At 37.1% G+C, this 14,591-nt stretch overlaps 1 protein-coding gene across 4 annotated transcripts in view; it reads right to left on the bottom strand.

Annotated features, from left to right (window-relative positions):
* The window catches only part of LOC126092210 (mesocentin-like), a 619,468-nt gene that overhangs the window by 63,920 nt on the left and 540,957 nt on the right, over positions 1 to 14,591 (bottom strand). For all 4 annotated transcript variants that reach the window (XM_049907701.1, XM_049907704.1, XM_049907705.1 and 1 more), the window contains exons 8-10: positions 9,951 to 10,136; positions 7,540 to 7,712; positions 5,341 to 5,492 (exon numbers count right to left, since the gene is read on the bottom strand). In XM_049907701.1, the coding sequence (XP_049763658.1) occupies positions 5,341 to 5,492; positions 7,540 to 7,712; positions 9,951 to 10,136 (511 nt within the window). The remainder of the gene's footprint in view (positions 1 to 5,340; positions 5,493 to 7,539; positions 7,713 to 9,950; positions 10,137 to 14,591) is intronic.

The raw sequence follows: 14,591 nt of genomic DNA, 5'->3' as shown, positions 1-14,591 counted from the left end.
ATTGTTCTGCAAATAGCCAGAAAACTTTGCACTGTCCTCTATTATGTAAAACCACAGATTATCCCTCTTCCCACATTTGAATCATATTTTGTGTGTAGAGCAGTTGCAATACGGTGATTAGGTCATTTCCACTATTTCATCTTTGTTGCTGGACCAAAATTTCCAGTTTGACAAGAAAGGCACTGGATAGTCAAAATGAAGAGAAAAACGAAAATATTTTAAAAATTTCGTCTTGTTCTGCAGTGAACATGAACAGGAAGAAATGCTTTATGATTGCTCTTTATATACTTAGCTCCAGGATAAAGAGATTATTTCTTTGTTTCCAACATAAATTTCTTTTTATTATGAACAAACTCATTCGTTTTCCATCTTTCCCACAGTCATCAATATCTCTCTGCAGGGCTAAGGAACCAGTCACTCACGATACAATAAGGGTGTCAATTGCATAAAGGACACAGTGGTCAATGCTAATTTAAGAACATCTTGCAATACTGGCTTCTTTTTAAATGTGTGAAGACATGGAAAGGGAATTGTTCTCCACACAGAAAAAAGCATAGAGCAGCACACAGACACATAAAAAATGCTGACTTTTGTAACTGATTTACTGAACTATTCTTTTGTAACTGATTTACTGAACTATTCTTACACACACACACACACACACACACACACACACACACACACACACACACGTGTGCATTAACAATGCAATTTCAATAGCCTTCCTACAATAATCACCATTATTTTATGTGTATGCCCAGAAATTATAATCTCCTCCATTTGGCCAGTTGTCATATTTCCTCATCCTAACTGATATGTTTATTTTTCCCCATAATCTGTGTTTAAATTTTAAGGGCATAGCAATTCAGTGTTGCAATTACGGAAGATGGTCAGTACATGTAAGATAGTCACGAGTTCATTTTCACTTTAAGGCAGATGTAAAACAAAAACTACATGCCAGCGATAAATAAAAGCTGCCATTAGTCAACAGTTATTTTTATTGATTTATGCACAGTGGATTTCGCACCTTGGGGCTTCATCTTCAGATGCTACTTAACGGTCACAGAGGACACTACTGCATCTCGTGTTAACCACATACATTTATACATTGTAAATTTTGATCAAGTTAAAATTAATTCTGGAGATATTTAAATGCAGTGCAGGAAATACACTTAAGTCACTGTCAATTCCACAGGTCACGTTTTTGACTGGTTTCTCAGAAAGCTAATTGTATTCCATTTTGTATTGTTGCAAATTATCTCTGTCAAATTGCAGACATAATTTGCAACAATGCAATAATAATGTACCCATTACACTCAGTATTTTCATTAGCATGCTATTAAGAGTACATTGATTTCTGGATCTTCCAAAATATTACAATTGCCCCTCTTGTTTTCTGTGTACTTACTGTACTGGTTACTGTATGCCCAGAGGTCTACTTCTGTTTAACCGTTGATGATTTCTCAAAATATTTCAGATAAAATACATCCATATTCTCATTGAAATATGTGTAGAAACTTCTAACATTTTCACCAATGCAGTATGTAAGGTGGAATTTGCAACAATGTTTGTGCCACTATCTTCTTGTTGCACAGGGAACACTCCCTGCAAGATATCCTATGTTCCCGTAACCCTCCTGGCCTCAACTTTCGTTAGTCATTGTCCTTACCCATCTAGCCCCTCCCCTGCTCCCATTTCAGCACTACATAGCCCACTATTCCACAAGCACATCCAGTCTTTTCACTTCTCTCCTTCTCCACTACCCCCCCTCCTCCCCCGCCCACTCACCCCTCCATCTAATGTCCCAACTGCATCTAGCTGCCCTACCCTCTCTCCAACTCATCCCCCTATCCCTCCCCCTCCCCGCCCTAGACTCTTCCTTACCCCCACCCAGTTGCCTCTCCCATCGTGCGCTGCTGCTTGTAGTCTAGCTTCAGCCAGTAGAGACTGTGGTCAGGTGTGCGAGTTGCATTTGCAGGCGTGTGTGTGTGTGTGTGTGTGTGTGTGTGTGTGTGTGTGTGTGTGTGTGTGTGTGTGTTGACTGTGACAGTCTTTTTGTTGTGCCTATCTGCGAATCAGCATCTCTGGTGAGTAGCCAGTATCCTTTTTATTATACTGTTACATTCCATCCCGGATTTTCCATTGTTTGATTTTATCTTCTGACATACTTTTCTGTGCAATTTTTCCTCCTTGTAGGGTTTGAGTTTTGTTTCTAATTTTTATACTCAGCTTATCAATTAGTTTTGCTCTCTTTTTTAAGGGATCCCTGTTTGAGGTTGTTCTCCAACACAGGCAAGTGAATGCTATCTGCAACAATAATGCAGAGGCAGCTTGCATATGTATACTGTGGTGATAAGGTGTGTTGTACATGCTGATCTGACCAAACTATTTTTTTTTTTTTACTGAATGATTTATTAATGTTTCTTCCAGCAAACTAGACACCCTTTTCACATTGCTCAAGTAACAATAGGTCTTGCCAGCTCGCTGATGTTGTGTACCTTCATTTGCGCTCTTAATCTGAGAGAAATTGGGTTCATTGTGCTCAAGTTCTTAGCTTGGTGCCCTGTCAACTAGCAGTAACATTTACTAAAAATATTTCTCACTTTGTTCTGAAATATAAGTGTGGAGTTATTGATTTTTTTCTTTATCTCCACCCCCCATACATTATTGTAATGGCGATTCCCTTATACGTTTTTATTATTAGTGTATTAGTGGATCAATAAGAATGCATTTAGTGACTGAAGGCAGCTTGTATTTATCATGACTTGTCAAACAGTTACAGTTGTATCAGTTTTCATCATGTATAACATGAAGTGAGACCTACATTATCAGGTTGACAGACTTTGAAGAATGTGTTCCCACTTTGTTTCTCACTGCCTGCATGGGTAACCACATGCACAGATTAAATTAGAATGCAAAGTACAGGGCCAATATTACTAGCTACTATGTGCATTTATTGTATGCTACAGCACACAGTTTCCACTTTCACAGTGGCACTCGCATTGCAATAATAATAAAAATATTTGAACTAAGATATGTTATAGAGTATGTTCCACAATATTGGTGCAGAAAACCCTGTATCAAGGATTCTGTTATAATAACACAATCTACAAAGCTTGAATAAAAGGTTTCACTCGTACAACAAAAATATTTTCGCATGCTACCTCATGATCTTCCTCCGACACTGTAGATTCACTCCAGCATGCAAATATTAAACAAGGTTATAATCTAATTTGCATTTTTTTTCATGGTACATCACAGCAGCTAAGTGTAGTAAGTTAATCCTCACTATTAAGTACTTGTTAAAAATGACTGTCTTCTGAAGCATCCGCTATTTTAGAATGCAGCATATGTACATTGTGGCATTAATATTTTCAAAGATATGTCCCTGTATATTTCAATTACTTCTTCTGAAAAACTGAATGGACTGAAATGTTCAATGGAATGACAGATACAAGGAGGAGGTCCTCTAATTGCATATGATATACACTATCTCACTTCCTCTCAAAACCTGAGGAAGTGAATTGAGCAACCCTGTTGATGATACATTTGAGTGTGTATGCCCCCTCCACAATGAAGGATATACCATTAAACAAAAATATCATAACTGGAACTGGGCTGCACATGCAACAAAATATAGCATTATAGGGCCAATACTGGGTCCTTAATAATACATCATAAATGGGTTTGAGTAGTAGGCCTCTGTCCTTGTGCAATATTGCATACAACATGACCACATGGCCTACCATGTACATACATGAGTATCATGGCAGCTGTGCAATTAACACAAGTTTTATATTATTATTGGCATTATTATTACTGTTGTTGTCATCTTCATAATTACTATGTTATCAAACCTTAAAAGTAGTTCAGGACCAACAATTGTTGTCTCAGCACTTGAATGATGTAGAATAGAAAAGGGAGCATAATGTGAAAGGTGAATAAGGAGTATACATTGGTGACACCTCTAATTATACTTATGAGCCTGGGGGACACAAGAAAAATTATCTTCACAACGAAAATCACTTGAATGATGTAGAATAGAAAAGGGAGCATAATGTGAAAGGTGAATAAGGAGTATACATTGGTAACACCTCTAATTAGACTTGTGAACCTGGGGGATACAAGAAAAAATTATCCTCACAATGAAGAACTAAACCAAAATAAAAAATGAAAATGTCCTCTTAAATCAACCACCCTTTTACATTTTTAGGCACGGTGTTGAGTGTTTTGTATTATAGCTGGAAACTTCAAATAACTATTCTTGCCTCACTTGTTCTTTCCACCAACCACAGGTAGACAATACTGTAACTCAGTCTATATAAGTATTTTAGCATGAGATGGAATATTTGGCTACACTGATACTGCAAGAGGAGTAATTAGATATGAATTGTTGCCATGTGGGAAGGAAGATTACAGTTAAAAGTCTTATTCATAATGAGATCATTGGAGATGGAACAGAAGATAAGATTTGTCAGTATGTGAAGGAAATCTGCCATGTCTTTTGCAAAGAAAGCATTTCAATAATCGCCTAAGTGATTTAGGAAAATCTAAATCTGGATGGCTGCATGGGATATTGAACCCTACTCTCCCTAAATGTGAGTTCAATGTCTTACCACTGGGCCACTTTGCTCAGTATGTGGCCATATAGTTACTTATCACAATTTGTTCTTACACTGCCTAAAATGAAACCTACCAACAAAGTAGACGATTACTTGTAAGATCAAAAACTTAGGTTAGTGGTTTCTTCGTAATTACTGTTTGGCAAGTGAGACAATTATGGCTGCTGTCTAAATACGATCAGAACGGTTATGTACTGGCAAATTACTTTCAAAAATACTGTTAAATACATTTCCAAGCAATTTCCTATTGTGAGACAATGGCAAATCAAAAATAGTACTGGTGTCACTGTAGCCTCTCCATTTCTCTCTCGTAGTGCCTTTTTAAGCTCTTAATTTTACGACTTTTCATTTCTTCATATTCTTCCATTTTCTATCCTCCCTCCCCACCTCTTTTGCTCTTCTGTAGCAACTTTTAAATATTCTGACCATCTGTCAAATTTGCTTCCATTATGAAAGACACTATAGTATTGCACTTTCATGAAGAAGTAAATATAAATTAAATATTTTACCATACATCCAGAAACTACCCTTTTAGTTTCTTCAACCAAAGAACCACAATAAGCATGCTCATCACAAAATATTAATGGGAATGAACTCATTATTTGCTTTCTGCAATTAAATGTAACATACAATGTTAGTAAAAAAAAAAACAAGTTGTTTGTAAGCAGCAATACTGGCACTTAAAAGTCTCTGATATATTCACTATCACATCAAGTACCTTGTCCTTTATCTTCTCCTCCTTCTCCTTGAGCTCCTTCACAGGGCGTGCTGGTTCCATATCAGGAAAGTGATCGGGTGGGTGTGACATTGTATGGCGTTTGTTGGCATCACTGGCATTTTCTGCCTGCAGTCTTCCTGGCCCTGATAGGGCTACACCGTGTGAAAAAACAGACAGTTAAATCTTTTATTTTAAGTTCAGTTTCAGCTACCAAAACTAAAATATTACTTGCTATGATTCCACATACTAACACTGGTTATTTTTTATTTCTTCATATTTAGATCCACAGCAACAATAAGTCAATCTTTTTTCCTACTGAGACTGTCAATTTAAATGAAACAATTGGCTAATTTCAATTGCACAGTGATTTTCAAGTGCACCAAGGAATATATCAATACGAATACAGAGAGATGATAGCCCCAATAGTAATGTACAATCTGTTATAAAGTGCCAATAATATTATAATTTTAGTCCCCATTTTATTTTCCATGATCTTTTTACATTGACATGTTCCTAGATGAAACTGAAAATAACTGAATGGTCAATATCAGCCAACATTGTGGAACACAAATAAATTGACAGCTTCAGCAGTGGAGTACATAGTTTCTTTAAATCAATGTCTTTCCATCTATCTTTTCCTTTGTCCTGTTACTTCAGGCAGAAGCACCACAATAATAGATTGTACAGTACAATTGGGGCCATCATCACCCTCTGTGAAGGTATTAAAATGTGCTACTGTACAGAAGAATGCTGAAGATTAGATGGGTAGATCACATAACTAATGAGGAAGTATTGAATAGGATTGGTGAGAAGAGAAGTTTGTGGCACAACTTGACCAGAAGAAGGGATCGGTTGTTAGGACATGTTCTGAGGCATCAAGGGATCACCAATTTGGTATTGGAGGGCAGCGTGGAGGGTAAAAATCGTAGGGGGAGACCAAGATATGACTACACTAAGCAGATTCAGAAGGATGTAGGTTGCAGTAGGTACTGGGAGATGAAGAAGCTTGCACAGGATAGAGTAGCATGGAGAGCTGCATCAAACCAGTCTCAGGACTGAAGACCACAACAACAACAACAACTGTATGCTGAGATTCCACAGCGTCATTTACATTTAGTAGGATCAAAGTTATCAAAGATTGAACTAAATCAGTAACATTTGCGGTAGAAGAGGAGAGTCTTGTTAATATATATGACTGAATTTCTACCTTTGAGACATAGAATACACTGAAAAGTACCCCTGTCTAAAACAAAGAATATTTGAAAACATGGCAGACACAAATGGAAAGAAAATTAAAAGCAGAATATAAACAGAAAAGGAGAGCAGGGCGGATTCTCCTGATTCAATTTTTGGAGAAACTTTCCCTTTTTGTCAGCACCTTCTATTGTTAATTTCTTATATTTATCTTTTCCCCAGAAAAAAAGCTCCAAAAATTCCAGGATCCAAACAATCAACAATGTTTTTAAATTTGCCCCTTGCCTAAACTGTTCTTGAATCAACAGCTCACACCTACATAATATTCTTTTATTGCCTGTAATTTTCATGCGTGTTTTTCTTTTCATTATGAATATGAAAAAATAGTACTTGAAACATATTCACATTGGATAATTACTGAGGGAAAAAAAGCAGTTCTCAACAGGCAGAATGACAGACGTATAATGAACATTCTCAGCAACAAAGATTTTAAAGTTGCACGAGAAATAGTGACCTCCTTCTGGAACTGCGAGGAAGAAGTAGTTGGGTACGGGATGTGTGAGAATACAAACTAAAGAATACTGAACAGTATAAGTGGTCAAAGATGTGTAATATGCTGAGTAGAAGCTACAGTTAAACTAAAACAACTTCATGTTTCATCATGGTGCACAGTATAAAGTAGTAGCTCATTTTATTTTCTCTTGTGTACAATCCTCTCTATAATAAATGACTAAATAAGAAAGACATATAAAACAACACATACAAAAACAGAAAAGGATCAATCCAAAATTGTGTTCTTCAGGTAAAGGACACTTTTTATACACGTGAAACAAAGAACTTTGCATAGGAAATGTGTGCCAGCATTTAAAATTGAGCTTTGAAACCTAAAACTATTGACAGAAAAATATATTGTTCATTCAAAGAAACTGTCACCGACTGCACAATTTTCTCTCACAGTTAGGTTACATAACACACGTGGAAAAAAGTCTTTCATTCTCGGCTTACCATCCATGCTTCGTGAGGTGAGAGCTCGACCACTCAGGCTGCGTTCAAACCGTGGAGCAGGCCTTTCTATAAGTGCCTTTTTAGTCTCATAATGTGTCCGGCCAGAGTAACGGAATTTTGATCCAAAACGTGGGAACAAGCCTGATTTTTGCGTTGGTTCAGGTGTCATAAGTCTGAAAGTCAAGATTTTGTCAATACCTAATGCCACCAAGTTAGTAAGATATTTTCACAAACTTTCTTATTTACAGCAACAAAAAGTTTTAAACATCTCATAAGTATTACATTCTATCTACTTCAGCCCCTACACTATATGCTGGATAGGTGTCAATGAAAGGTTTCCCATTTTGCCTTTCCTTTCACAGATATTTCATTTGCATTATTTCCGTAATTTTTAAGGTATTGCCATTCAATTGAAAGGTTTCCCATTTTGCATTTCCTTTCACAGATATTTCATTTGCATAATTTCCATAATTTTTAAGGTATTGCCATATTCAAAAACGTGGCTTCCTTTATCGGGTTAAGACTAAATTTCTGTGTTGTTCCCCAAACACAAAAAGAGAGAGCTTGTAAACAAATAAAATAAACCATAGTGTTATAGCAAGAGCAGTACAAATGAAAGTTCTTTGTGTACCATCCAAATATTCCACAAAAAAACCACCAGTAACTGTCAAACTGGTTTTCTTTGTATACAAAACATTATCAAAAGAGAAAGCAGTTACAGGCAAGTGTGACAAATCCATTACTATTCATGATACCCAGGCATGAGTTTCTAATCAAACCATTACCACTCCAACGTCCTTTGGATACTGTAGGAGTCTGTAGAATTTAGAAACATTCTGTATACATCTAGAATGGCAAACCATGAGGGATGTAAGCCTTTTTTAGGAAAATGCTCATCCCAGCTTTGAGTGACAAGGTTTGGTATCCTTTCCAATGGCATTTAAGAGCCCACAGATGTATTTCTCATATCTCACATCAACTACACTATACTTCAAAAAAGGTAAAGCTGTCATAAATCTGACAACTGGTTTGAAAATCATAACACTTTACTAGGCATGGTCCTACTGAAAGTGGTATTCCATATCCGCTCCTCCGAGCTTTGAACTGTCTTACCCGGCAAGCTACAGGGGAACCTAAAGTTTAAAGTGAACTCCAAATTACAAAGCAGCTCAGCATCTAATACATTGCCAGAGGCAAATGAAGTGATACGTGACACATGAAAATCCTAAAGACATATCAGGGATGAACTTAGATCTATGGATCTATAAAATCTGGCTCTTTACCATGTTTATACTGTACCATAATTTCAAAAGTAGAACTGGTATTTTACCACTGTCCTGGCACAATTTCACAGCATAATAATACCTGGCACCCAATTACTTGGGACTATACAGGAGGTCCTCCATGAAAAACACATACTGTCCTCCTTAGCCTTCATATTCAACAAACATCTTACTCTAACAATGGAAAATCCAGGATGGAATGTAACAATATTATGAAAAGGAAAGTTACTACTCACACTATAGCAGAGATGCTGAGTCACAAATAGGCACAACAAAAAGAATGTCACAATATAAGCTTTCGGCCAACAAGGCCTTTGTCCATGTGTAAGTGTGAGCAGCATTTGCATTTTGTGTGTGTGTGTGTGTGTGTGTGTGTGTGTGTGTGTGTCAGTTGTCTACTTTCCACAAAGGCTTGGTTGGCTGAAAGCTTATATTGTGACTGTGTTTTTGTTGTGCCATAGCAACTTTCCTTTTCATAATATTGTAATATCCACCTCAATTGTAGATGCATGGAATTTCCTGAGCAGAGAATAAACAGCAATTGCCACTGTCTTTCTCAATCTACACCTCAGTAAAGTAGCGTAGCCCAATCACTGATGCCTCATGAAGAGATTTACCCCCCCCCCCCCCCCCCCCACATGTTGTAAATGTTAGTGCTCTTATCAACTGTGTACTAATTTTCATAGTGCAAAACTGTTGTATGGTGCTGAAAATAAGAATAGTACATCTTAGCTCACGAGTAACACATTTGTAATAAAAGTTACTCCCCAAGTTCTTACACTTATTTCTGCGCATTCCAGCATTCATAAATTGAAGTATGGTGAAGACTAAGTCAGCAGTAATTCTACATTGAAGGTCAAAGTCAGCTAACATGAGCATCTCAACAATCAAAGACATTTAACTACAGAAATATGGATAACTTTTTATAGCTTGTAGTAAAGCTCTACATTTTGTTGAACAGACAATTAACTGATTTGAAGATGCATTTGACATTATTTTCAAGGCAAATATTACAATTTACAAATAACTGTAAAATGTTTGCAATAAATTAAAATTATAGTTATTAACTGTAAAAATATTTCCAATAAACTAAAATTATAGTTACATCTCTCATATTAAAACACATACCTAAAGAAAGTGTGATGTTCCACAGAAACCTTCCATAGCTTTTTAGCAGCTCGATGGTTGGCCAGCTTGAAACCAATGGTTGATTCATACTGTTCAAATTCACCAGGACGGATCTTTATATAGAAATTGTGCCTCTTATATGAAATTTTCAGGATCTTTGGCCACGCAAACCGGTTAATCCGTAACCTGTGCAACATATCAGAAGAATGATTGCAAATACAGTGTATTTCTGCATGTGTTTAATTATTTGCTGAAACTTCTTAGTGAGAAAAACTAGAGCAACAGTGTTATCCTGCAGTGCATAACCAATATCTTTAAATAAATGAAGTTTCCAGGTTTGAGTCCAGATCCATCACATAGTTTTAATCTGCCAGGCATTTTCAAACCTGCATGCGATCCGCTGAAAAGTGAAAATTCATTCTAGTATCTTCAAGATTTAAATTTGAGCCACAAAACTTTTTTCACAGTGGGAAATTTAAATACGCAAGCGGAACAGTAATTGGAGTTACATTACGATATTTCAATGTATTTTTTGATAGATAAACTTAATAAATCAACTGAAATAACAAAGCAATAATTAAAACTGCACACCATGTGATCTTATGTAAGTACTTTCCCAACATTTGCCAAAAGTAAGTTTTGAAGAAAAACTTTTATGATACCAGCATAATTCAATGCAATATGCTCCAGACTACAGACAGTGTATAAACAAATAATGAGAGAATTGCTGAGCATTGCTTACTTTTCACAAGGAAAATGCGCCATTCTGCCGATAGACACATACAAAAGTGACACACGACCTAGCTTCCGGAACTAACAGATCCTTCTTAGGGGATTTGAAGGGATAGTTTGGGGAAGGTTAAACAGAAATGACAGTTCAGTCAGACACCAGGATCAGAGAGATCAACCTGTGGTGAGGACAGTAGTAGTCAAAGTTTTTGTCTCACTACAAGTGAGACTCTCTCTCTCTCTCTCTCCCCCCCCCCCCCCCCCCAACTCCAACTCCCACTCCACTTAACCCCTTCTCTTTTCACCTATGAAGAAAATGTGAGTTCAAAAAGCTAGATAGCATGCCACTTTTAATTTTATGTGTGTCTATCGGCAGTACTACAAATTTTTCCTCCTGAAGGTAAGTACTGGCCTGAAACTTGGCTCATAATTTATTTTTCTTGAATGAACATTCCTTTGATACAATTAAGAGTTCCGAGCATCTGCCAAGGCAGGCCAAGGTATGATCCACTCATCAGTCACAGCCTATCATGCATCAGTGACATTCTTGTCTTTGTTCTGTGCAGACTGTGCTGCGATCGTACATCTTACTGTTTATTTCAGTCACAGTGCTCCATGCTGAGTGATTATTTTGCCCTTGTAGTGTTTATTTTCAGTGGTAAGCAATCACACCAAATGCTGCACAAACAAACCAGAGGAATAGTGCCCTGTATAGTGTTTGTCATACGAAAGAAACCAAAAATTTTAATGAAAGCAAATGGACTATGTAGAGAATACTGAAAGATATGGGTCCACGTATTTTAAAACGAATGACAAGAGGAAATAACCAATACAACATAGTGATAATGTAGAGTATTAGCTTGGATGAGAAAAGTTATGAAACAATATTGCTCACAGAACCAACAACACTCCTGCTGCTGAGACAGGTTACTTAAAAAATTTTGTTTCTTACACATTTTGAAATGTCTAAAAATGTAAAAATTCCCAACAATTACAAAGGTCACAGAGCTGCAAGCTTCCCAAGTGCAACTAAGATTCATGGACAAATATTAAAAGACTGTGTTGATCATGTTGTTGTTGTTGTTGTTGTTGTTGTGGTCTTCAGTCCAGAGACTGGTTTGATGCAGCTCTCCATGCTACCCTATACTGTGCAAGCTGCTTCATCTCAAAGTACCTACTGCAACCTACATCCTTCTAAATCTGCTTAGTGTATTCATCTCTTGGTCTCCCTCTATGATTTTTACCCTCCACACTGCCCTCTAATACTAAACTGGTGATCCCTTGATGCCTCAGAACAAGTCCTACCAACCAATACCTTCTTCCAGTCAAGTTGTGCCACAAATTCCCCTTCTCCCCAATTCTATTCAATACCTCCTCATTTGTTATATGATCTACCCATCTAATCTTCAGCATTCTTCTGTAGCACCACATTTCGAAAGCCTCTATCCTCTTCTTGCCGAAACTATTTATCGTCCATTTTTCACTTCCATACAAGGCTACACTCCATACAAATTCTTAAAAAGACTTCCTGACACTTAAATATATACTCAATGTTCACAAATTTCTCTTCTTCAGAAACGCTTTCCTTGCCATTGCCAGTCTACATTTTATATCCTCTCTACTTAGACCATCATCAGTTATTTTGCTCCACAAATAGCAAAACTCATCCACCTCTTTAAGTGTCTCATTTCCTAACCTTATTCCCTCAGCATCTCATGATTTAGTTTAACTGCATTCCCTTATCCTCATTTTGCTTTTGCTGATGTTAATCTTATATCCTTCTTTCAAGACACTGTTCACTCAGTTCAACAGTTCTTCCAGGTCCTTTGCTGTCTCTGACAGAATTACAATGTCATTGACAAACCTCAAAGTTTTAGTTTCTTCTCCATGGATATTAATTCCCACTCCGAATTTTTCTTTTGTTTCCTTTACTGCTTGCTCAATATACAGATTGAATAACACCAGAGATAGGTTACAACCCTGTCTAACTTCCTTCCCAAATACTGATTCCCTTTCATGCCCCTCGACTCTTATAACTGCTATCTTCAGTATAAATTGTAAATAGCCTTTCATTCCCTGTATTTGACTCCTGCAACCTTCAGAATTTGAAAGAGAGTATTCCAGTCAACATTGTCAAAAGCCTTCTCTAAGTCTACAAATGCCAGAAATGTAGGTTTGCCTTTCCTTAATCTATCTTCCAAGAATCCAAACTGATCTTCCTCAAGGTCAGCTTCTACCAGTTTTCCATTCGTCTCTAAAGAATTCGTGTTAGTATTTTGCAGCTGTGTTTTATTAAACTGGTAGTTCGGTAATTTTCACACTTGTCAACACCTGCTTTCTTTGAGATTGGAATTATTATATTCTTCTTGAAGTCTGAGGGTATTTTGCCTGGCTCATACATCTTGCTCACCAGATGGTAGAGTTTTGTCAGGGCTGGCTCTCTCATGGCTATGAGTAGTTGTAATGGAATGTTGTCTACTCCCGGGGCCTTGTTTCGACTCAGGTCTTTCAGTGCTCTATCAAACTCATCACACAGTATCATATATCCTATTTCATCTTCATCTACATCCTCTTCCATTTCCACAATATTGTCCTCCAGTACATCACCCTTGTACAGACCGTAGACATACTCCCTCCACCTTTCTACTTTCCCTTCTTTGCTTAGAACTGATTTTCCATCTGAGCTATTAATATTCATACAAGTGGTTCTCTTTTCACCAAAGGTCTCTTTAATTTTCCTATAGGCAGTATCTATCTTACCCTAGTGATATACGCCTCTAAATCCTTACATTTGTCCTCTAGCCATCCCCACTTAGCCATTTTGTACTTCCTGTCGATCTCATTTTTGAGACGTTTGTATTCCTTTTGCCTGCTTCATTTACTGCTTTTTATATTTTCTCCTTTCATCAGTTAAATTCAATATCTCTTCTGTTACCCAAGGATTTCTACTTGATCCTCTGCTGCCTTCACTATTTCACCTATCAAAGTTACCCACTCTTCTTCTACTGTATTTCTTTTCCCCGTTCTTGTCAATTGTTCCCTAATGCTCTCTCTGAAACTCTCTACAACCTCTGGTTCTTTCAGTTTATCCAAGTCCCATCTCCTTAAATTACTATAATTTTTGCAGTTTCTTCAGTTTTAGTCTACAGTTCATAACCAATAAATTGTGGTCAGAGTCCACATCCGCTCCTGGAAATGTATTACAATTTAAAACTTGGTTCCTAAATCTCTGTCTTACCAAGATATAATCTATCTGAAACCTTGCAGTGTCTCCAGGTCTTTTCCACATAGACAACCTTCTTTCATGATTCTTAAACCAAGTGTTAGTTATGATTAAGTTATGCTCTGAGCAGAATTCTACCAGACGACTTCCGCTTTCATTCCTTACCCCCATTCCATATGCACCTACTACTTTTCCTTTTCTTCCTTTTCCTACTATCAAATTCCAGTCTCCCACGACTAATAAATTTTCATCTCCCCACACTATCTGAATGCTTACTTTTATCGCATCACACATTTCTTCAATCTCTTCGTCATCTGCGAAGCTAGTTGGCATATAAACTTGTACTGCTGTGGTAGGTGTGGGCTTTGTGTCTATCTTGGCTCCAATAATGTGTTCCCTATGCTGTTTGTAGTAGCTTACCCATGCTCCTATTTTTTTATTCATTATTAAACCTACTCCTGCATTACCCCTATTTTTATTTTGTATTTATAATCCTGTATTCACCTGACCAAAAGTTTTGTTCCTCTTGCCACCAAACTTCACTCATTCCCACTATATTTATCTTTAATCTACCCCTTTCCCTTTTTAAATTTCTAATCTACCTGCCTCATTAAGGGATCTGACATTCCACACTCCGTCCCGTAGAATGCCAGTTTTGTTTCTCCTGATAACAACGTCCTTCTGAGTAA

Source organism: Schistocerca cancellata, chromosome 7 (assembly GCF_023864275.1).
Source record: "Schistocerca cancellata isolate TAMUIC-IGC-003103 chromosome 7, iqSchCanc2.1, whole genome shotgun sequence".
Lineage (NCBI taxonomy): Eukaryota > Metazoa > Arthropoda > Insecta > Orthoptera > Acrididae > Schistocerca > Schistocerca cancellata.
This window is presented reverse-complemented; position numbering and strand designations above follow the sequence as displayed.